The sequence below is a fragment of the Trachinotus anak genome, unplaced genomic scaffold (genome assembly GCF_046630095.1).
Source record: "Trachinotus anak isolate AG129_WGS33_773 ecotype Australia unplaced genomic scaffold, CSIRO_AGI_Tana_v1 ptg000012l, whole genome shotgun sequence".
Taxonomy (NCBI): domain Eukaryota; kingdom Metazoa; phylum Chordata; class Actinopteri; order Carangiformes; family Carangidae; genus Trachinotus; species Trachinotus anak.
In genome coordinates this window covers 11,832,727-11,856,299 of record NW_027273863.1, presented here as the reverse complement: position 1 = coordinate 11,856,299, position 23,573 = coordinate 11,832,727, and the positions used below count along the sequence as shown (strand labels likewise).

The 23,573-nt window shown below is 39.9% G+C and overlaps 3 protein-coding genes across 10 annotated transcripts; 1 reads left to right on the top strand and 2 right to left on the bottom strand.

Annotated features, from left to right (window-relative positions):
- Positions 1–387: 387 nt before the first annotated feature.
- slc25a42 (solute carrier family 25 member 42) lies at positions 388–10,972 on the bottom strand. 3 transcript variants are annotated; one of them, XM_071490730.1, is made up of 8 exons: positions 10,590–10,972; positions 7,845–8,006; positions 7,161–7,272; positions 5,765–5,790; positions 5,300–5,466; positions 5,050–5,166; positions 4,527–4,678; positions 388–4,393 (listed from the first exon to the last, which is right to left on the bottom strand). In XM_071490730.1, exons 2-8 carry the CDS (start codon positions 7,923–7,925, stop codon positions 4,068–4,070), a joined length of 981 nt encoding a protein of 326 aa, XP_071346831.1. In that variant the 5' UTR covers positions 7,926–8,006; positions 10,590–10,972; the 3' UTR covers positions 388–4,067. The 3 variants fall into 3 exon arrangements, with proteins under 3 accessions (XP_071346831.1, XP_071346829.1, XP_071346830.1); XM_071490728.1 differs by having other exon boundaries at positions 7,833–8,006; positions 10,590–10,958; XM_071490729.1 differs by having other exon boundaries at positions 3,929–4,393; positions 7,833–8,006; positions 10,599–10,739.
- A 401-nt stretch (positions 10,973–11,373) lies between these two features.
- armc6 (armadillo repeat containing 6) lies at positions 11,374–15,532 on the bottom strand. 5 transcript variants are annotated; one of them, XM_071490722.1, is made up of 8 exons: positions 14,833–14,942; positions 14,489–14,630; positions 13,790–13,875; positions 13,117–13,687; positions 12,845–12,990; positions 12,619–12,750; positions 12,319–12,456; positions 11,374–12,216 (listed from the first exon to the last, which is right to left on the bottom strand). In XM_071490722.1, exons 2-8 carry the CDS (start codon positions 14,607–14,609, stop codon positions 12,004–12,006), a joined length of 1,407 nt encoding a protein of 468 aa, XP_071346823.1. In that variant the 5' UTR covers positions 14,610–14,630; positions 14,833–14,942; the 3' UTR covers positions 11,374–12,003. The 5 variants fall into 5 exon arrangements, with proteins under 5 accessions (XP_071346823.1, XP_071346824.1, XP_071346826.1 ...); XM_071490725.1 differs by lacking the exon at positions 14,833–14,942 and adding an exon at positions 15,409–15,532 and having other exon boundaries at positions 11,862–12,216; XM_071490724.1 differs by having other exon boundaries at positions 11,862–12,216; positions 14,904–14,996.
- On the top strand, positions 15,449–20,421 carry mau2 (MAU2 sister chromatid cohesion factor). Of its 2 annotated transcripts, none has more exons than XM_071490721.1 (19): positions 15,449–15,822; positions 16,002–16,019; positions 16,192–16,257; positions 16,455–16,550; positions 16,641–16,735; positions 16,828–16,855; positions 16,962–17,117; positions 17,202–17,348; positions 17,470–17,536; positions 17,626–17,729; positions 17,855–17,932; positions 18,191–18,256; positions 18,530–18,613; positions 18,728–18,777; positions 18,855–18,932; positions 19,039–19,150; positions 19,251–19,341; positions 19,973–20,100; positions 20,198–20,421. In XM_071490721.1, exons 1-19 carry the CDS (start codon positions 15,589–15,591, stop codon positions 20,270–20,272), a joined length of 1,773 nt encoding a protein of 590 aa, XP_071346822.1. In that variant the 5' UTR covers positions 15,449–15,588; the 3' UTR covers positions 20,273–20,421. The 2 variants fall into 2 exon arrangements, with proteins under 2 accessions (XP_071346822.1, XP_071346821.1); XM_071490720.1 differs by having other exon boundaries at positions 17,446–17,536.
- The last annotated feature ends 3,152 nt before the right edge of the window (positions 20,422–23,573 follow it).

Genomic DNA, 23,573 nt, shown 5'->3' with positions numbered 1-23,573 from the left:
ACGGACAATTAGGGCATTATTTATTTAATTTAGAAAACAAGAACAATTTTACCCTTTTCATACCTTTTATTTTTACATTAAAATGATTGAATGCATGTCCAATTCTGGATGTTCTATGACCCACACTCTATGTGACCAAAAAAAAAAAAAGAAGTAAAAGTAAACAAGCAAAGCCATACCAATAAATCATTTCACCACCTTCAAATCACTTACAAAGATGCAGGTCCCTTAAAATAATCAAGACTGAATGTCCTTGACGATCACACTAAACATTTTGTGTCTAGTTTCATTCTGATATCAAACATACCTCACAAACATAAAGCACAGACACTGAGGACCATGAAAACCAGTGAAATGAAAAAAAAAAAAAAAAAACAAGCATCCATCTGTCATCAACATCCAGTTTTATTCGAGAATTTCATATTTCAAAACTTTCCTACAGATACACCATCAACACTACACACTGGACATGGGGTGTGGTATTAGTAGGTATGTTTACATTCAGTTGGCAAAAATCACTAGGATTTACAAAACAGCCACTGCTGCACAGAAACAAAAACATACAAGATGATCTGATGTAACATGCATATACATTAGCATTGTATGTCTGCACGTCTATGTAGGATTACCCACAAACAGGGTTAAAACAATTCAATTTGCTTTTATTAGAGCAAATAAAATCACAACTTTACCAGCTTGATGTTGTAGTGTCAGTAGTCCTTGTCAGGTTCTCAACAAAACTCAGTTATATTTTTAATCAAACACAAAAGATAAAACTTTTTGGCATTTAGTGATTGTCTAGGAGTTTATCCAAGTTTGTAAGACTCCTTATTATGGTATAGTTCATTACGCTTACCCATCTCTTTTGATCTATAGGTACGTCAATAGGGAGATAATAACATTACAATGCTCTCTATGTTCTTCCATATGGGTACAGATAGCCATTAAATGTACTTTTAACCTTTATTCTACCCTCAAATCAGTCCCATATGTGTTGGAATGGATTGATCGAGTCTGCTAGGGAGCCAAAAATCACATATCTCACCCTAAGCGGCAATACCCTGCAAGGCAGTTTGTAAGTTTTACAAAATTCACATACAAAAACTACACCTGAAGTAATACATTCAGTGACAGAGGTTTGACAATCCCAAAACCACCTGCTGCTCCTTGAATATTTGTAACTTCAAGACCGAAGCAAGGCTAGAAAATGGAAGCAACCTTCAAAAAGGTTAGTAGAAGTAGCTCAGTCATAGTAAAAACGTTACTATTCCTTGCTAGGCACTTAAGAGTCAGTAACTGCCCTTCACTCAGCTTTCAGTTACTGTATACCTTCAACCAAGCAGCCCTCTTGCAAACATCAGCTCAGAACATACTTGCATCTTGCTACCAAAGGAAATGAGTAAAGATAACTAATTAACTTAACTTGTATCTACTGCTCCACTGTTAACCCAAGTGCATCAAAGTTTTCCACTGTTTGCTGATGTAAATACAGTCTGGTTAGGTCCAGGTTTGTCACCTGGACGCTACATTTCTCCTGATTCACTGGACAATGAGGAAAACAGTCCCAACGTCCACAAGCAGACAGATGACAGGCAGATGAAAGCATGATAAGGTCAAAGAGAGGAGGGCTGTTAGTTTAATGAATGGGGGTTTAAGAGTGGAGTAAGTTACTGAACAGAGCTGGGTACCAGATTTCAGAATGTCCTGTTCCTGACCAACACATGTCCTTAGCAGCAAGTATCAAAAACTGTCAAATACCAAAAGTACCAAAGTTCCAAAGAAAAATCAAAGAAGTCATTCTGGTATCTGTGCTGAAATTCAGGTATTGTATTAACATTAGTATCAAATAATACCCAGCCCTGTCAATAAATGGGTTTGTTAATGGACAAAATCAATTCAACTATTTTCTGATTAAACATTCACAAACACAAAGGGTTGTTTTTCTCATTTAAAAAAAAAAAAAAAAAAAAAAAAAATAGGCAATGTTTAGGAATTACTTTGGGTTCTAGAAACTGTTATGGGAATTTTTCTGGTGATTAATCAAATAATTTTAATATTAAATCAATAATAAAAGTAATAATTTGTGCAGCCCTAGAGGAGTGCTAAACAATCATGTATTAATCATGCATTACAAAATATTAAACACAGGACTGAATTAACTGTTGAGTTTCAGTTTAAATCATCACATCTGTCTGTTTCCTGCTTTATTCTGGTAAAGAAGACACTTCCTGCCCTCTGCTCCACTTGGCTCCACATCCTTGGTCTAAGTATAGAAACAGTATGTAAGGTATGTATGGTCTAAGTTAAGAAAGTGTGCTGTAAGTATACAAACTACTGACACTCCTCAATGGCTTTGAGCCTGCGTACTGTTGAAACTGTCTCACATGGTCAAATGAAAACAGAGCACGAAGTCACATTTCTGACACTACACATAACACACTGATATGTGAGAACTTCATGAACTATTGATTATGTGCTGAGGTAAAGTACAATACTGAGAATGCTAAAATGTACTGAATTCTGCCTGTAACAGAAATGAACAAATGATCACTTCACTAGGTGTGTGTGCACAGTTCCAGTCAGGTTAGTCCATTAGTAAATACTGTTACAGATCTACATTGTGAGTCCACCCCAACCAGAAATTTGTAAGTTATTTCAATGAACTTTCAAAATCAGAACTAGTATCCTGCTACGTTTTAAACAAAACCAGGCATGAATGGCAGCAAAGTCATCAAAATACAGATCCTGCAGCTGCCATACTGACGGCAAATGGAAGACAACATTTCTATACTGTGTATAGGACTCAGTGTCCATTATTGATGACATATACATACGTGACAATATGAGAAACACCCGTCAATATATTGTAATCCAAAACAGTACCATTAAAGATGCAACACCTCTTACACATGTCAACGACAACAGAACATTATAAACTTAATACTCACTGCATGGCTGTTGTATTGGATTACATAAGACTGAACAGGTGTTCCTACGCAACTGTTAAATCAGCGTCTATGATCACACATTTGAAAAATTATCTATGAAAGTGTTTGATGTGCATTACTTGACACTGCATGTCAATGTGAGGTTAAACTGGAACTGACATTTTCAGCTGGTATTTTGAATTTGTACAGAAATTTTCTGAGTAAAATCTGTATTGATACATCAGACAACAAAACTGATCAAATTTGAAAATAATTTAAAATGCCCATGATATGATTACAGTTAAAACAAACATAAAATAATATGGGCACTCTTTATACTTCATATATGTTGGCACTGGCATAAAATATGGATCATCCGTCTGCTGTGAGCGCAGTAGCTTCACTTCAAATAACAGTCTGTAAATTAATGTTCAGGAGCTCCACTTAAAAATACTGGACTCGTATAGAGACTTTTAATACTTTAAACTCAAACAAAAACTATTCAGTGGTAGTGTAGATGCTGTTCCCTCTGTGCTGGGCAAACTTGTTTCTAAGACCAATAACATCATATAATCTGCAGCTAGCTCACATCCTAACCTTTGGTATAATGCCTTAAAACAAACTCACTCACATCAAAACAAATCTCAAGGGGGTATACTTTACTCTTCTCAAATCAAATGCATCTTAAAAGTCAATAACAAATGAGTGGCAACCTGCATTGCATTGGAAGGTGTCAGTTTTAAGCAGACACACAAGGCAGCGGAGAGATGTCAGTGTGTGTGAACCTCTGAACTCTCTGACTGATAAATACACTCACAGGCCTGGTCCATCAGGGCAGGAGCATTATAATCTGTGTACACACATACACACATAATATCACTGAGCATATTGCACTTAGATGTACATGACAACGTGTACAGGTGCACAGTACCACCCTACACCCTAATTCACACCTACAGGGATTCTACATCCCTTTTTGCACACAGATAAAGCGAGAGAATACATTAATATTACCCACGCATCCTGAGCCAGTGTGTGTTTGCTTCTGTCCAGCGATACACACTCTCCACTCTCTCTCACTTCCCCCTCTTTGTTTCTCTTAAGAGGGCTTACAGGAATCTTGTGCAATCCGAATCACTATTATCGAGCCGTATAGCCCATCTGATGCAGCTTTCTCAGGAGAATCTGAGTAAGGTCAAAGGTGGTGAAGCTGATCCCCACCGCAATGGGCCCTTTGACCCAGTTCATACTGAGACCTTTGTAGAGTCCACGGATGACCCCCTCCTCAGACACTATCTCCTTCATGGTGCCCAGGATGGTGCCGTATGTATGACCTGTGACTCCTGCAGTCTGCATACGCCGCCGTACCACATCCAGAGGGTAGGACGCTGACTGACCAATGAGACCTGCACAGGCTCCAAATGCCAGACGTTCATATGAGTAGGGCTGTGGGCGCCCACTGCGCTCTACATGGGAGAAGAGGACGTAAAGAAGTGCTATTCCATGAACAAGTATTTCACATATGCAACATAAACATTAATTGTGAAAGAAAGGGGTTGTAGATTAATACATTTAGAACTGGCAGTGGTAGTGTATTACCTGCATGTAACTTCTTCAGTGTCTCATAGGTAAAGAAGCTGAGACCAGCATAGGGAACAACACCTAGAATGGTGGGAGTAAAACCTCGATACAATGTCTTCAGGCCCTCTTCTCGAGAGATCCGCACAAACACATGCAGAATGTTACTGTACCTGAAACAAAACAAAAAATACAAAATATAAAAAATACTCCACTTAAAACATGATTCTACCTTACCTCTATTGGCAATGTAAGGGAACGATCACAAGAAAGGCCAAAATATTTTAATTTTGATGTGTTTTATTTAAGCTAATAATCACTATTTCAGTTACATATAGGGGAATTCATTTTACCTTGGTTTCATTCACTGTGTTGTATCATGGCTTTTGATATGCTTTTAAAATGTTTCAGATTTCATCCCAAAACCCGAACCTTGTAGCAACGCACTAATATCATTGCAACCCCTTGTGCTCTTTGGCTATTGGCAGTATTTAAATGCCCTAATATTCACAGATGATGTGTTTTAGCAGTTAGATGTCCTTACATTTCCTTTGGTGTTACAGCCATCCTAGCTCGCACCATGTCCAGAGGATAGGTCAGCATGGCTGCTGTGGTACCAGCCATAGATCCGGCCAGTAATCTTGGGAATGGAGGCAGAGCTCTGAAACAGCAGAGGAAAACAAATGTACATCAATATTTAGGTTTTTCATGACTTTATGAGACATGAACAAAATTGTATGTTGGGTGTCAACATTAAAGTTCATAAATGTCTACTAGTATAAACTGACACTTACTTCCCCTGAAAGCCATAGTAGCCTCCCAGCAGCCTCTTGTACTGCTCATGTGCACAGAACTGGATGGCCGCGTATGGGATGACTCGTACCATCGTAGCAGAGTTCCCCCGCCACAGGCTGAAGAAGCCATCCTTCAGGTAGGTGCGGTAGATCAACCTATAGGCCTCCTGTAATACAGTGTGCACACATAAACAAATACAATACATGCTCATCCTTAGTTTGAACTGATGACAATCTATTTTTGTTTAGATGTGTTTAGAAACTTGTTCCTCTGATATTCTTTGAAAGTCAGACTGGTGTTAATTAATGAACAATAAACTGCATACATTTAAGTATATGCACGATCTTTTTTATCAGTTAATTAAACTTATTAATTGAAATAAAAAACTATATTAACTGCAACGACGGTAAGAAGGTATCAAGCAACTGACATAAAATTTACAATGCTCCATAAGCCAAACCCACCTTGGCAGAGAAACGTGCTGAAGACACTGAAAAACAAAACAGATGTACAGTATAAATGATATGCGTACAGTGTTTAACTGTCCACTTTCTCTCATTTCAGTAAAACAAAAACACATTTTCTAGCATTCAAGACTGTACAAACAGTAGCAATGCAGTTAAAGTTATAATATATAACCTTTCCACATTAAAATATCTAAAAATGACCTGTGTTACATAATCCCAAATGTTTCCAGTCATTCTCACACTTGCATACATGATTTTAATCATGGTAACAGTCCTTTACATTTGGTCACCTTCCAATGACATCATATCCCCTATGCGCATCATTGTGTTTGTCTGCTAGAAGCTCAAAATTGACTTTTATCCAGTTTTAAGCCACATTTTTAAGATACGCATTTACACATTGTTTTTTTCAATTGGTTTAGTATTACCGTTTAAATTTGAATTATCACTTTAACTGTGGTTTATTACTATGGTTAATTCAACTCACATAAGGCACTGTACAGTATCAACCAGCAACAGTCTCCCAGAAGTATGTGCGGCAAGCAATGTGGGTTTGTTTTGTGTCAGTCAAAACATGGTGAGAGGCAGTGACAGCGCTCCTCTGGTGATTTTCCAGCCTGCTAATAGTCTTTTTACACCAAAATTAGTGAGAATAGGATTGATTGTTTTAACGTGGGTAAACCCGCAAAAAAAGGCGATAGACTCCTTTTGCACTCCCAGACAAGTGTGCCTTTCTGTTCAGAACTATGGCGTAGGGGAGAAAGAGTGAACTGCTAGCCTCAGTGCAGACTGGATAAAATGGATCCATCGCATCTCATCCCCACGTTCGTTTTCCTATGTGTGTCGCCAAACGCAAACAAAAGGTGCTGCTAATTATTTTTTTTAATGTTTCCATTATAAAACTTGATGAAATGATTTCAATTTGTGTTATTACTTTTTGAACATTTTCAGCATATTTCAACAATACCATAATAATACTAATAACCTTGATAATATTGATCACTATAATCACGCTATTTTTATATTGATTAATCTCTACTTTATTAAGTTCTTTTAACGGTTAAAAGGGTCTGTTTGTTTTAGAGAGGGGGACACCCCTGTGGATAATTCAGCCCCAGGTAAAAACCTCCTGAACAACTGACACTGAAGATATCCACACCGGGAGAAGATTACGACAATGGTGGTGAAGACAACAACTCCCATGATGCCACGCTATTTCATGACATCACCCAACACTGTCTTTTGATATTGTTTTGACTGATAGACCCCTCGGGGGAAGAAGTTACATACTGTACGTTTAAAAAGTAATAGAGCCAAGAAATAATTCTGTGCCATTAATTTGCATCATTTGTAATCTTAAAACAGTTTTAAGTCAGCCAAGAGTCCAACTTGCCTTGGAAGATGATTTTAGTCCTGTCCAATGGGGCAACAGCTGTTTTGGCCACAGCTCCTGCTAAAGCGCCTGAGAAAAGCGAGTTGAGGACAGACCGAGTGTGCTTCAGGCCCTGTACAGAGATGAAGGAATTGCATTTATGGTCACCAACACCTACAGAGGGACTCCTGGAAAACTGCGTCCTTACATGTGCAATATTATGTTTGAGATCCTGTTGATTATTAAGCTGGAGTTACATAAGGATAATAGATGACAACTCGCTAACCAGCTCAGAAAAACTTACAAATGGGAGCAGATGTCCTTAAATGAATCAAAGACAAAGAAAAGGCCACAAAGCTAATGAACTAAGCTCAGTTCATTGTTTTTACACACAGTACAGTGGTACAACTAGCAAAGGGACGCATACATGGTTAACTGCACAATTGAATTTCCTTCAAATAAAGACAGCACGGAAAAAAAAACAGACGCTGACTAGACATAATTTAGAAAATCACAATGTCTGCTCTGATGTCCTCAGAGTTCTTGTCTCTAAATTAGACAAATTATTCAAATTCACAGATTAAAGCTGAGCAGCAATGCAAAAAATGATATATGTTAACACATGGACTTTATTATCATGTGGATTTTTCATTGTGTTATGTTGAAGGAAGGCTCTTGTCTATAAAATGTCACCTCATAGCTCACTTCTGACTGACTGGAGGAAGCCAGCGGCAGCACTTCTCCCTGTGTGAGTGATGCCCGTTGTTCCTGGACTCCACTCCCCATCCCAGAGAACTACGCAGGGCTGTCAATGAGCACGTTCATGAATTCAACCACTAGAGTGGCAGCAACACCAGGTGCTAAGAGCTACAGAGTAGAGAAGGAGAGGGCAGAAAGAGAAACAAGAGGTCACTTATAGGATATATCTTTAGCTTAGAAAGACATTTAGGTGGCTATTTTTCAACTCTTGTTGCTTTCAGGGAACTATGTCAAGTTCAAGTCATAAGCATTATCTACAAATTAAGATAATTTGATTTTGCATTCATTAGTAGCTTTGCCATTTGTTTATGTGTACCAAAATATTTATAATAGTCTAGCCCTGTATAAACCTGCTAGCAGAGAAATCTGTTTTAGTTTAGTAAATTTCTCTGCTGATTTAACCAGTGTCATGTCAGCAAGTGCTGACTCACAGAGTCTAGAATACCTAGAGGATAATCCAGATACCTTTAACCAACTTCTACACCTATAAAAGGCCATAAAAAGAAACGCAGAGCAAAGCAGAACTAGTGTAAGTTACACCCAATCTCTTGCAGGACAAAAACCCCATTGAAGCCCCTCCCTTGCTAACATACCAGATTACAGTATTACCACATTTTTGTACAATCAGGACATAAGGATTTTCCCATCTAGTCAAAGAAAACTAAAATGAGATAAACTTTAAAGGAAGCACATTATCTGGGGCGATCTCACTACCCTTACCAACAAAGATGTCTGTATGTTTTTCAATGAGCTAATCATTTGACCAGACAGATCACCTATTCATGTAACCTTCAGCCCCCACAGGCTTTCTGGTCCATTGTTAAATACTGCACAAGTTTCACAGTCAATCATTGTTTAAAGCAACTTTACTTTAAATCACAGTCACAATTACAAAGTTGCTAAATATGTAAATGTGAATTGCAGGAAGTGTGTATAAAGTTGGCATGTGTATTTTTGAAGAGCTACAACATTTTCTTGATAACCAAGTAACATACTATTTTTAATACTTTTTTTAATTTATCATTTTGTAACATGCAATCTACACAACTGATTTCTATGGTCGACATTTTTTACTCTTCAGTCAGTGTTGGCAGGAACATTATTTATGTTATTTAGAAATTAGATTTTTTCCAGGGAGACATTATTAAGTTTAAAAAGTAACGTTGATGTTGCTGCTCAAGAAACAATATTTTGTTATATTTAATATAAAAATCAATTATAATCCTTTTTGCTTTTTGTTGTTAATCACTAAAATGATGAGTGTGCAGCACCTAAGAGATGTCACCTTTGGTTTTGATTATTCACTAAATATAGGCTTTATCTACCCTAAAAACTAGTAACTAGTGCATAGTGAACATTTGTTAAATAATCACATATTACTAGGAAAAAAATCTACTTAGAAACATCAGAGTTTGAGGAGTTTAGCGGCAGTCAGGAGAATCACACAAAACAAGACTGAAAGAGAAAGCCAAGGGACAAGAGAGCAAACAGAGGGTTTGCTGAAAAGCTGGGTAGTCATGGGCAACGAATATTGGCATCAGTACAACAGGGCTTCAAGCCAGATCATCAAATGAGCACCCTGATGTGTCCCCTTTCACCTCACCCACTGTCCTTACTCACAACCCATCCCTCACCCCTCCCTACAGCCTCTTTCCCCATGCATATCATTTTACAGTTCCTTGTTCCTGATTGCTAGCAATGTCTGTTTGGTTACCAAACTTACTCAGCACCCCCTTCCCATGATACACACACAGGAATGAAGAGTACAGCTGTCCCTGTGGGTAAATAGTGTTAAATACACAGCAATGCCTTCTTGAGACCAAACTTAGTAAAAATATTGGTGTATCAGTAAATTGAGATGTTTCAGAATGTGTAAAAATATCAACAATAACTGCCTGAAACTAATAGTAACTGTGTGTTGAGATACAGGGTGGACAACATAATAAGAACACATTATACAATTGTTGCAATTAAACAGTCACACAAAGAAATTCTAGTGCTAATGCTTCATGAAGCTTATAATGTATTTGTAGGGGTGCAATTATTTAATTAATGATTGACTATTTTTTAAATCAACAGTTTAGTTTACAGATTTTCAGAAAATAATTCTGAGGGTGACATCTCCAAATCGCTTTTTCTGTCAGACTAACAGTCTGAAACCCATAGATATTCAATTTACCAGTATATAAGATAGGGAAAGGCAGCAAACCTATATTTGGCATTTATGCTTCATAATTGACTTACACGATTAATCGATTAATACAACTGTTGGCAATTCCTTTTCTGTCAACTGACTAAAACAAAACTCTTTTATCAATTATTTCAGATCCATGTTATTTGACCATGTCATTTTGTCTACCTCCTGGTATTTTCAGTTTTGTCATTTTAGGTGATAGTTTTGTTACAGCTTTGTATTTGTATCCCATATGCTACTAGTCTCCATGCTGTGTAACATTATTATCAGTCAAATTTGTGTTAACACTGGACACTGCATAACCACAGACACATTAAGGTTACAATTCAGCAGTATTAGTCAAGAATTACTCATCCATCACTCATGAAATAGTCACCAAGCTTCTTTTCGAAGTGGCTGGTGCACCTACCAGTCTTTTCGAAACTTGCCCACCAACAAAACACAGCCACCCATTGCAGCCAGCTAGCTGTCACTGGTTACAACATTACATTTTTTACCTTACAAACCTGAAAACAGCATGAAGAATCGTGATTTTCAGAAGCTTCGACACCCCTCACTCGGCGAGTTATTTCAGGTCGTTAGCAGGTTCTTCCGAAGCTGTTTCTAAGTTAGCCAATACCAGGTTAAGTAACGTTAGCTAGCTGTTAGCTTACCGCTACACTAACGTTATCGTTACTCTCGTTGTGGAAACATGGATATTTCCTTCGCGTCTTCACAAAATAGACGTCTCTCGGTGTTAAAGGCACTCTCTTTCAAACATGACTCAGATTCATTGGCCCAGCGGTGGCTTCAAGTGACCGACATCGTCCACGCTGTTGTATTTCTGCCGTTACTACTCCTGTCAGCGACCTGTGGCGGTTAACGTTAGCTGGACCACGGTGAGGTTTGACAAGGACGAGCGCAGTGGCATTGTGGGAAATGAAGTCTAAATCAGGCGTGCCTGGATAGGTCGGTTAGAGGGGCGTGGGCAGGAGACACACTTGGCAGTAAGTTGGCTTTCTATAGTTTCCTCATCAGTATGTAGTGATGTGGTGGTTAACAATTTTATTGTAACTTTTTACTTTTTTTAGTTTGCAAAGTAGTTTTGGTTGAAAGATTATTGTTTATTGTTAACTCACATGTTTTATGTCTATCTTTTGCATCTTAGGAGCATGTTTTCACTTTATTATGTTATCCCTTGCATGAGATAGTGTGTACATCCGTAAATGCCTCCAAAAACACACAATGGAAGTAAAAAAAATGACTCAACAAATACACGGTACACATGGCCAGACAGCGAGATAAAGCAGACACACCAAAAGTGAGCTTTATCATAGTCATGCAGAAGATATGCTGTCACCAGTGGTTGGTCTATATCAGAGATTTCAGTTTTACACTCATCATAATGCATAAACAAACTAAAAACAAAAAAAGAAATGTTTTGTTCTGGTAAACACATAAGGCATTCAATACATGTTAAAATTTGGCTCTGCCAACATGGGAAAGTTAAAAACAGTTGAACTATTTGCATAGCAGCAAATACATTTGTATTTACCCATGGCACCAAACTCAAATTTACATTTAACTTCTCATGAAGAAAAATGTCTTACAGATATAAAATTTGACATCAAAAAATTGTAAACAAAATATTAATAGCAAATAAAACATAAACAACAGGACTACAATGACCTTTTATGTTTGTCAAAAACAGAAAAAGGACTGGAAAATATACTCAACCTCTTAAAGGCATTGTGTGGGATTGGTGGCTTGGTTGATTGCACTGCTCAAAAGTCTTCTCTACAACAACTACTCTGAACAATTACGTCTAGCTAGATAGGTGTATCTGCTTCAACTCTTGCCTATGAAGATCAACATCCTAAAGTTTCATTTCCATTGTAAGAGTATGGTCTTCAGTGATGCTCTCCTCTACTTTCAGTTGGTGAGGCTGCCATGTTTGCCAGTCCACAGCTCTCGAAGCTCCACCTGACATCCCAGATCTCTGAGGGCCGCTTTACCCACATCACCACAGTCTTGATGGGTCTTTAGCGCCTGGGTTATCAGAGCCTCTGCTCCCATTTCCAGGATTGGCTGGCTGTAGTTGCGCATACGTGAAACCAGGTTTCTCAACAGCATACAAGCCTGTTTCTGTTCACAAAGAAAGAAAACAGAGACATAGAGATTTGGCACACTGTCAAAGGGCCTGTTTTTTTCAAGTGAGCATATTAATTATTAATAACCTCATATTACCTGCACATTGACCGCGTCAGTATGTGCCTTCATTGCTTGCACAGCAGCAAAAGCACCTCCATTCTCCATGATGACTTTGCAGTTGTTGGGTTTACGCAAAGCAAGGACAGAGAGGCACGCACAGCCATGCTCACACACCTACAGCAGAACATGAACACAACCTTAAGACATTTGCAGAATCTATTTAGAACTTCATTTTAGTTTTACACATCAAAAACCAACCTGTGATTAAAAAAAAATGTCTTTACTAAATCTATGGTAAATTTTAGATCAAATCCATGAGTATGACATTAAACTCACAGCAGAGTTGCTCATGTGCCTGTTCATGGCAATGACAATGAGCTGGACTCCACCAGCATTAACAACAGCATCCTTCACATCATCGTTTCCTGCTATGGCTCGTATTGCACTGAGAACTTGTCGAACCAACTCCTGCAAGAGGAAAACGCGTTCAGTGAGCATACCAAACACATACGTGGAATCTTGAACCAGTGTGTATCACGATCTCTTGTTATTTGTACACTACCGCTGTCTCATAGCAATCTGCAAGCAACGTCATTATGAGTTTTAATCCTCCCAGATCACAGATGTCTTGACAGAACTCGTTCCTCACAGCCAGACGGGACAAAGTTGCGCAGAGCTCACTCAGAACATTTGTATTATCAAGGTGAGCTGTGAGGGAGGAACATGAGAAATAAACTAATTAGATTCAGTGAATCAGAATTTGATTTAGAAAGAACATGGTCACTTAAGCTATTATGATAAACCCCAAGTGAACCACTGATCAGCCTGCCTTACCTTTTGCAGCCTCAATTAAGACCTTCAGTCCATTGTGCTCGAGAACAATCATCTTGGCGTGTTCATGGGCATGCCCAAATGTAACTCGGACATCATCATCAAAGGTCATGACCCTGAGAGCTGCAGAGGCCTCCTTCACCAGCTCCGCACATCCACTATGTCGTGTAATGGAAGTGGTCAGCAAGGGCAGGACTCCACCTTTGACCAAATCCTGCCTGTTCTGTTCATGTTTCAAGCAGCAGTGATGTACAGCGCAGATGGCTATGCGTGTCACAGAGGAATCCGCCTGGTACTTGCTAAGGACATCCAAAAGAAACTGCTGGCCCTCTGCATCCAACAAGTCTGGCTGTCCATCTGTCAACGCCGCCAGAGCCGACAGAGCAGCCTTCACAGCCTCCTGCTCCTCCACACTCTTTTTGCAGTAGGAGAGGATGACAGGGTAGGCATCCTTTTGGGCAGCCAGGTACCTCTGGGCAAACCCAAGTGAGCACTGCTCGGTGAAGCATTTTATGTCTGCTGTCACTTCCATAACACCGGCAGAGTCTTTTCCAATTCGGAGAGAATCCAAAGCCTGCGTGTGAAAAGTGAGGTGAAGACAGAGCAAGATTTTGACAACAGATACTTTGGGAGTAAGCCGTTCCTTTTCACAAAACAGGCCACAACTTGTACCGACCTGTAACACCTCATGTGTTTGCTCTTCTTGTTGCTCATCCGATGATGCAGCTGGTACAGCTTTTACTATACAACTGAGGTCCACACCTGTATCCACACATGAGATTAGGGTTAATGCTGTAACACTCAACATAAGTTACATACGTGAAACTACTACCAACTCAGGGGTGTACAGTAAGTATGCAAAAGTAAATTTGGAGGCAGGAGTGTTTTCTCTTCTTCAGAACTGCGTCCTTTGTGGGGAATGAGAGAAATCACAACCTAATAACATCAGCACTATGCAAGAGGCCGGAGGAGATAGAAATCTATTATTTAATACCTTATTCTCTTAAACTCCCCATAAAGGCACAGAGATGTCTGTTAGACCGTTGTGAATGTTTTAATTGATCTAAGTATTCATGACACCACTGTTGTCAATTTAGAACATGAGAATTAAAAATTGTAACACCTCAAACATATTGTGTGAAACGGCGACATATTTCCTGCATATTACACCAATATGGACAATAATCAGCAGACCTCATGGCTCCAGGGTGATGTGTTATTAAGGCCATTTCTCTGCCACATTTTAGTAACTGAAGCATCTGCATTCAGTGACTTCACCTCTAGTGCAAAGCTTAGTCGGATATACTGATCGTACCTTGCTTCGTGTCACCCCCACAGAGTAAATATTCAAGTGATTTCTCTTTCTGACATTTACCTTGAGACTCAAACTGTTCCACAGCCTCCCTCAAAGCCTCGTCAGGATCCATCTCAAATTCCTCCATGTTTTCCCTGACAGCGGCATCAAAAGTTTCCTGTGTGATCCTCCGTTTCGACATCGTGCCTCGTTATTTTCCACCCTGAAATGATGCGTGATAAGGTGTCAGAAGATAAGAAGAATTTACCCAAGACAGCTAACACCAGCTATTGCTAGCAAACAGATATCTTGTTTCTTCTGTTGCCGACGGTGGTTGTTGAAATGTACAAAGCTTCCTCGCTTTTTATGATGTAGAATTGTTCCCACATAAGAAAAATATCGTCGTAAAAGTCAAATCACGTAACTGATACCACCGCCCAGAGACAGACAGCCTGCTGCACTGTTATGAATGAACCGACCACCACTGTTGACTTACGCACTTTACGTAGTGGGTTGCGCTCACTACTTGCAGCTCTCGCCGACGGGCGCGGCGCCTGAATTATGCGGAACAATTTAAGTGAATAGCAAATTCCGCAAAATGTCCCACTCATACAATTGCTCCATCGAAACATTGACTGCGAAACATTAGTTCCACAAAGGGGCTGTTTTGCTCTGAAGACAACGATTTCATTAGCCAGTGAAGGAATAAAAACTAATATGTTATATGTCAAAAAGAGGGTACTGCCTCGTCAGTGTCAGTGAAACGGAAGATATCCGTGCGCTTTGAAGTGAAGGTTTTATATTTACTGCTTTCCCTTCAAAGTAAAGGATGCATTTTACTAATTTATCATATTCCCGTGGTGAACTCCCAGGCCAAGTTGATTTCCGCCATGAGATGTGTTTTTTCGGGATGTGTAGGCGTAGATATTTCATTCCTGCTGCTGCCATGTCACAACAGTTTCCCGATTTAGACAAAACGTATGGTCGCCCAAAAGTCTTACTTTGAAAATAAAACCGGAAATCATTCTTCTAGCGGCTAGCTTCGCGCTGGTACTCGGGATCGTGCAAATGACTGAGGCAGAAAACCCCGGAGAGGTGTAGCCGGGGACCAGGTTCGGCGGACGTCGGTCCAGCGGTGAACCAGACCCCGCTGTCGCTGTTTAGTCTTCGCACGGCTCCAGATGGCAGCGAGTGCGGAGGCTCCGGAGCCCTGGTACCTGGCCCTGCTGGGCTTTGCAGAACATTTCCGCACGTCGAGTCCGCCGAAGATCCGTCTGTGCGTCCACTGTCTGCAGGCGGTGTTTCAGTTCAAGCCGCCCCCGAGGGTCGAGGCCCGGACTCACCTACAGCTGGGCTCGGTGCTGTACCGCCACACAAAGAACAGCGAGCTGGCCCAGACTCACCTGGAGAAAGCGGTGAGCAGCAGCCACACCGGGCTGTGGTACAGTGAATCACTGACAAGGAAAACACATTTGAAACACGTCCAGTGTGTAATGCTTTTTTTTTCCTCCATTCATTGCACCAGCTCACTGTCAAATGTCGATGCTCAGTGTGATGCAGACTCTAATGTTTATTTTTCTTATTTTCCCCACAGTGGTTCATATCACAACAAGTATCCTTTTTCTGAATGATATGAGGTTGCATACTAATACAAGGTGTGTGACCTCTTACTCCCCTGAAGTCCTCAATATCACTTACATGTTCTGGTTCAGGATTTATCTTGGCATTAACACTGCTGGTGATGGGGCGAGAAAATAAAAAAACTCCTTAATGATTTATGTCAGATCTCTCAATTTGAAGATGTCAAGTTTGAAGCAGCAAGTATTCTGTCAGAGTTCTACTGTCAACAGGTAGGTGCATCTAGTCGCCATCTAATAATGTAATGTGAGAAGGAGCGATTGGGGAACTTTAGTATAATGTTTCATCAGGTTAACATACTTTTTAGGCTTTAACATAAATGCAAGCGAAAAATAACCTTTCTGTAGCAGATGGTGCTTGGTTGTTTTGCCGTGTCTTTGTAACTCATTTACTGGCTTCTGTTTTCAAGAACCTGGTGGACTCGGCCAAACCAGTGTTGCGGAAGGCCATCCAGATCTCTCAGCAGACTCCCTACTGGCACTGCAGACTGCTTTTTCAGCTGGCAGTAAGAAAATGTATTATGCGTTACAAACTTATTTATGTTTGGTGAATCGATTTTAATGTTTTTATGTGTGGGATGTTTTTTCTCTCTCAGCAATTACACGCACTAGAGAAGGACTTGGTTTCTGCCTGTGACCTCCTCGGAGTTGGAGCAGAGTATGCAAGAGTCATGGGATCAGAGTACACACGGTAAAAATCACACCAGCATGTTTTTTGTATTGATCTGTGTTTGAATGCTCATTATCTCACATTGACTTTGTTGTTCTTATTTTTTCCTATAGAGCTCTGTTCTTATTAAGTAAAGGAATGGTAAGCTTAAATAATTCTCTACTATTTAAAGGCACTTCACATTTTATTTGTGTTGTTTTCTTACCATGCAATTCTGTAAACCGCGTATGCATCTGTGGCTCCGCAGCTGCTGCTGATGGAGCGGAAGCTGAGCGAGGTGCACCCCCTGCTGACACTGTGTGGGACTATCGTGGAGAACTGGCAGGGAAACCCCATTCAGAAGGAGTCCCTCAGAGTTTTCTTCCTGGTGCTGCAGGTTACTCACTACCTGGATGCTGGACAGGTACATCTGTATCCCCATGTCTCATTATTGGCAACTAATATCATGCCAATGCCGGGCACATATTTATCTATACGTTGGATTTAGGTAAAGAGTGTGAAGCCGTGTCTGAAGCAGCTTCAGCAGTGTATCCAGACCATCTCCACTCTCCATGATGATGAGATCCTTCCCACTAATCCAGCAGCTCTCTTCCACTGGCTGCCCAAAGAGCACATGTGTGTGCTTGTGTACCTGGTGAGATTTTGTCACATGCATGCATTCTGAAAATAGCATAATATTCTGTGTTGTGCAGCTACAGCAGGATAAGTCTTGTTTGTTTTCATACAAAAAGGTGACAGTGATGCACTCCATGCAGGCGGGCTACTTGGAGAAGGCACAGAAGTACACAGACAAAGCTCTCATGCAGCTCGAGAAGCTGAAGAGTAAGTTTGTTGGAATACTCTCACTGATGATTTCGTCCTCGATGTCAGTGATGTTGAATCAACTCCGGTCCGTCTGTATGTGTTCAAAGTGCTGGACAGCAGTCCCATCCTGTCCACCTTCCAAGTCATCCTGCTAGAGCACATCATCATGTGCCGGCTCGTCACCGGACACAAGGCCACAGCTTTACAAGAGGTGAGCAATCAGCTTCGAAAGAAACAGTTGCTGATTGTGAACAGAAGCATAGATTCTGTCAAAGCAGTTTCCTCTGCAGGTTGTCTGTCTTGTTGAAGACTGTGATGGTCTTTGTCTGTGTTTAGATTTCTCAGGTTTGTCAGCTTTGCCAGCAGTCTCCCAGGTTATTTACGAATCATGCTGCCCAGCTTCATACACTGCTGGTGAGTCTACAGGAAAAGACAATACTCACTGTTACAGAAAAGGAAACACAACCTGTCTTATGATAAAATCAAATGAGACAAGATACAGCTGTAAGAATAGCAGCAACACATTTTTTTCTGTTGTAGCTTTTATAAAAGGTCAGTAATCACGTTCCGTTGAAATATGCAGCAGGATTCTTCTAACAAGATCCGCTTCTTGCTGCATTTGTCACAGATAATACAAACCATTCACATCTGTCTCCTCTTTTTCTGCGCCAGGGCCTCTACTGTATCTCGGTGAACTGCATGGATAACGCTGAGGCTCAGTTCACTGCTGCTCTACAGGTGAGTTTTGTATCATCACTGTTGCCTTGGTCTGCCAATTAGACCCCTTGGATTTATCCAGAACTTTGAAAACCAGTACAACACATTAATTCACCACCAAGTTTGTTTGTATCGGCTCCTGAAAACATTTCTGAAGACACGGCCATCATGTGACGGCAGAAAATGTAACATTTTTTCAAAAAGAAATTGTTCTGGGTACAAAACTCTTGGCTGTGAGACTTGGATGACTGAGTTTTGTTGGTGTCTCTCTCCTTTGTTTTTCTCTTCTGGTAGATGACAACACACCAGGAGTTGTGGACGTTCATTGTGACCAACCTGGCCAGCGTCTACATCCGGGAAGGCAACAGACATCAAGAGGTCAGGAAGCCATTTCCTCCACAGCAGTTAAACATATTTACATATGCATATCTGTATGTTTTTCTTTTACTGTGATTCTAACTTGCTTCTTTTTTTTTTTTCTTAAATCAACAGCTGTACAGCCTTTTAGAGAGGATTAACCCTGATCACAACTTCCCTGTCAGGTAACTATTGAGACAAAATCACATCATAAGTTTGTTTTTTGCAGGATTTTTGAATAGTGTAACTTGAACTTCTTCAGCTCTCATTGTCTACGGGCTGCAGCCTTTTACATCAGAGGGCTCCTGTCTTTCTTCCAGGGACGTTACAATGAGGCCAAGTAAGAAAAGCTACTGCTTATGAGCTATATTAACTTTACTTTCAGTAATGGTGTTCTGTGCCTAAGTTTAGATAAAAGGGCTTTACATGTAAACTTGCATCAACAGAAGATTTCTAAGGGAGACCCTGAAGATGTCCAATGCCGAGGATCTAAATAGGCTCACTGCTTGCTCGCTTGTCCTACTGGGCCACATCTTTTTTGTCCTGGGCAACCACAGGGTGAGTCCGCAAATCACCAGATATATCACTAATCCGACCACACACAGTTGCACGGGTGTTTTAGGACTGTAGATGTAATCTTGACGCATATTTTCTCCAGGAAAGTAACAACATGGTGGTTCCTGCTATGCAGCTCGCCAGCAAGATCCCAGACATGTCTGTGCAGCTGTGGTCTTCTGCACTTCTCAAAGGTACAGCTGTCCCTCTGCCTTGAGTTGTACAAGGTTAATGGTGTGTTTTATTGTGTCACATGAAATGTTAATGCAAAACGTGTTAAAACAAAAGAGTTCAAAACTTTACTGGCAGCCTGTGCAAGCTGAACTGTTAATTACATGATAATTCATTGATCCCAGGGGTGAAACTCACAACTTTCATTGCCATCTGTCTACTAGAAGATAATTTTATATTTTGGCCTGATGGGGGCGCAGGAGGAGCGGTCATGGAGTGTTCCAAAATGCAACGACTTGAAACTAGATTATATGAATGCAGTAAATTTAAATGCAGTCTTTATGGATGATGGCACAATCTGACACTGAGCCACTAACAGCTGTTGGTGATGTAACTTTTGTTTTATGTTTCAGCTTTTTTGGCCACACAAACACGACATAACATCACGTGAAAAAATGATTAATTAATTTAGCTATTAAAAGCATTACTATCTACTATTTCTTTTCCAAATGACTAGTCTGCAACAATAGTCATACCCTCAATGAGAAGTGGAAACACTTCTGCAATAACAAGAATATTCAAAGGTGGAGATGATGCTAGGATCCAAAATCGGCAAACATAAAACTGCATTCACAGCGCTCTCTTCCCCAGCAGATTTGAACAAGGCTTGTGGAAACACCATGGATGCCCATGAAGCAGCTCAGATGCACCAGAACTTTTCCCAGCAGCTCCTGCAGGACCACATTGCAGCCTGCAGCCTCCCTGAACACAACCTCATCAGTGTAAGCGCATTATCAGTCGGCAAGCCTATAAACAATGAGTCCAGCCGCCAGGCTTGGACTTTGAAAGAGAGTAATGCTGTAATGTGTTGCGTTGCAGTGGACAGACGGCCTCCCCCCTGTGCAGTTTCAGCCTCAGAATGGACCGACAACCAGCCTGGCCAGCCTGCTCTGAGAACAGCATCCCACCCTGACAGGGAGGTGGAGACAGAAGAGTAGTTGCTGGGATGAATGACAAAAAAAGACAAACAGAAAAAAGGAGAAATACCTAGTATAAGGGTAAGAGTTAAGGGCGGTAAGAAAACTAAATGAGAAACTGAAGGCATACTGCGCTGTGTCATTTGGCAGACTTCCATTCACTGCATTTCTTCCCTCATTTGGGACACTGGAGCATCATGACCAGCTTTTAAGTAATTGAAGTTTTTTAGAAACATAAATTGAACTTGTATTACACTGGCACATTTTGGAGTGGTTGTAATCGTTTGTTTTACCGGCTATACAACAAATACAACAAAAAGAAATTCAAGGAAAAGTTCAGTATTTTGGGAAATACGCTTATCTTCTTTCATGCAGAGGGTTAGATGAGAAGAGTGATACCACTCACTACAATAAATATGAATCTACCACCAGCTGGAGTTGTTTCTATTCCCATACAAGTATTGGAAATATCTCAGATACAGCCTAATATAATGGATTGGGAATCAGCAAGTGCATGGGTCTATGCACCAATTCAATACCATGTATTGTATTGATACAGTTTAAAGTTTGATTTCTGGTAAGTAGCATAACATCTGCTGTAAGATCACTAATCGGCGGGCTGCAGTTAGGGTGCAGACCCAGGTGCTGTCCGATGCGGACCTGGACCTATAACCTGTAAATAATTGAAAATGATTCAGTTTCGACTGAGTGTTTCTGTTTTAACCAGTGCAGCTTTTCTACCCTTATGGCACCTTTCACATGATGCTACTCAGCCAATCATTGCAACTCGAGTCAGTGATCACTGTAACTGTAATCACTTAAAGCCATTTCCACTGTAAAAGAGAGATTCTATGGCATTCATGGATTTGTTCATGTTTTACAAAGGGTTTAACCTGAGCTATGTCATACAACAATGGCAGCAATCATCACATCCATACAGGGTTAGTAGAATACAGCTGTGACATTTTTTAATGCATTGGTATTGGATTCGTACTCCATTTCGGAATTGGTAAGGAAAAAATGGGATTGGAATATCTCTCCCACCAGCAGATGGCTAACTTACCTTAGTATAAAGACTGGAAAAGGGGAAATAGTTAAAGTGTGATCCTCCTTCTCAGCGAACTCTTGGAAAGAAAGGAAATAAGCATATTTCTGGAACTTTTCTTTTAAATTCATCAGATTTTTCCCACTCATTTAGCTCGTCTCTTAACTGTTTCCTGCATCAAGGACGTATTTTTATTTTGGATGGAGTAAAATAAAAATTCTTGGAGAACACAGAGATTTTAATAGAATTTGTGATCAAATTTTAACCATCAATTGGCCAGACAGACAGTTAAAAGGGACTCAAGTCTATTGTTGTGCGTGAATTCAGTGTCTCTTTTTTGCTGGTTCTGATGCACAGTATTAGTTGGGATACATTTGGATATACAGTAGACTATATATCTGTAATGATCTTATTGTAGTGTAGTGGTATGTTATTGGTGGTTGAGCTGCACATGTAGTTTATTCACTGAAGAGGAACAAATGTGAGTGTTCATGCTGAGCTGAGATCAATGATAACTTCAAACTAGAGGCCATCTTGTGATGGGATCACACCTGCCCCAGTGCCCATCAACATGTTGACACTCAGACCCATGAGTACTCAGTAGTTAGTACTACATGAGTGCTCAGCACACCCATATGCCAACTCTGCCTTTATTTTGATCTCAGCTCCACTTTTGTAAAGTTTTGTGACTGCATCTTACACAGTTGTGACACGTTGACAAAATCTGTCCACACACAAAAAAAAACACCTGCCAAAGAACTCAAAACCACCTCTGTGGTAGCTTGCCATGATGACACACACACACACACACACACACACAGTCACACACAGTTACACACACAGTCACAAGGTGAAAACAATACCAGCCCTGCTGTCACAGCTGGTAATGTTATTACACTTAGTAGACCTTGGAACCAGCTGCCCATTTTATAGATATATAAATGCAGCCGTTGGCTTTCTGACATCCAATAGTATGTATTATTGTTCTGAAGGTAACAAAAGTGAACTTTAAACCTGTCTTGAGACTGTGATGCATCACACTCCAAAAAGTATTTGGTCAATCTGTTGACACTGCAATTCAGTTGACTTGCTGCCTGATTGTAATTTCCTTTAGATTTCAACCATTTCACTCTCACTTTGGTGTATGTTTATATACTGTGCACATTTTGCCTGGTGTCAAGAAACTAGTAATAATAGTAATATTTCTACTGAGTGAGACTGACTGTTACCTGTTTGCACATATGTTGTTTCATGATGAAACCTACATTTTTATCTTTCCCTTGTAAGGATTTTGGTAATAATTGTTTTTTCTCACTACGGTTTTTCTTATCTCCTGTTTTACTCATTTTTTCCAGATGATGGCAGCATAAATCTGCATTTAAATAACTTATTTATTTACTGTTGATTTTCATTATAGCAGATACAGTTGTTCCTTGCCATTGTTGTTTAAAAACTGGTAGGACTGTCACGTTAGTTACACTTATGGAGGAAAGGTACATTTTAGTTTTATCAAGTAAAGTTTCTTAAACAGAGTTCTGTACTCTTTGTTTTATTATTTAAGGTAAACTAATGAGTTTGGTCATTTGCAAAGTATTTGCTGCAACAAAAATGACAGTTTGGGTGCCATTTATTTCATTGCCACGTTACAGTATGTTTTAAAAGTGAATGTTTGATTTTTTTTTTTTTTTTTTTCCCCCATTGTCATTTTGACTATGTTTAACTTGTAACACATGACTTTTTATGAATAAAAATTCAAAAGCGGAATGGCTTGATTGGTCATATTAAATAAGCCTCTAAATTTTGAAAAGACTCAATACTTTACTACCATAAAACTTTGATAGGAATTTGCCTCAGTGTTCTTATGACAGGATAACAAACAATCCCAACATGAGAAATAATAACACATAACCCCCAAACTTGACTTACCACGGCTATGAGATACCTCATGCAAAGAGAGTGAAGCTAGGCAATAAACAGAGAGAGGTGCAGATGCTCCATGAAAGGACCATACCAGAATATATCTGTTTTGTTTTCAGTCATTTCTCATACATTATGAAAATCTCTTACACAAGTTATTTTATTGTGTTAGGGTAATGGATAGCAGAGTTTTCAGATTGGTCTGCACTTACACTGCATTCCACACAGTGAAGTATTGTACAACTTAAACAACTTTCAAGTATCTGCATATTGTTTTTCTGGCATACAGAAATGAAGGATGCATGGCACAATAATG

Bases quoted from the DNA above. Each gene is read 5' to 3' on its own strand.
- slc25a42 (XM_071490728.1), bottom strand. From the start codon at position 7,925: ATGGGGAGTGGAGTCCAGGAACAACGGGCATCACTCACACAGGGAGAA. The intron at 7,273-7,832 runs GTGACATTTTAT...ATCTCTGTACAG, and splicing joins AGTCAGAAGTGAGCTATGAG to GGCCTGAAGCACACTCGGTC. The intron at 4,394-4,526 runs GTAATACACTAC...TCTCCCATGTAG, and splicing joins ACTGAAGAAGTTACATGCAG to AGCGCAGTGGGCGCCCACAG.
- armc6 (XM_071490725.1), bottom strand. From the start codon at position 14,609: ATGTCGAAACGGAGGATCACACAGGAAACTTTTGATGCCGCTGTCAGG. The intron at 13,876-14,488 runs GTAAATGTCAGA...GTGTGGATACAG, and splicing joins GGAACAGTTTGAGTCTCAAG to GTGTGGACCTCAGTTGTATA. The intron at 12,217-12,318 runs GTAATATGAGGT...CTTTGTGAACAG, and splicing joins CTGACGCGGTCAATGTGCAG to AAACAGGCTTGTATGCTGTT.
- mau2 (XM_071490720.1), top strand. From the start codon at position 15,589: ATGGCAGCGAGTGCGGAGGCTCCGGAGCCCTGGTACCTGGCCCTGCTG. The intron at 17,537-17,625 runs GTAAGTTTGTTG...ATGTGTTCAAAG, and splicing joins GCAGCTCGAGAAGCTGAAGA to TGCTGGACAGCAGTCCCATC. The intron at 18,933-19,038 runs GTAAGAAAAGCT...TTGCATCAACAG, and splicing joins GGACGTTACAATGAGGCCAA to AAGATTTCTAAGGGAGACCC.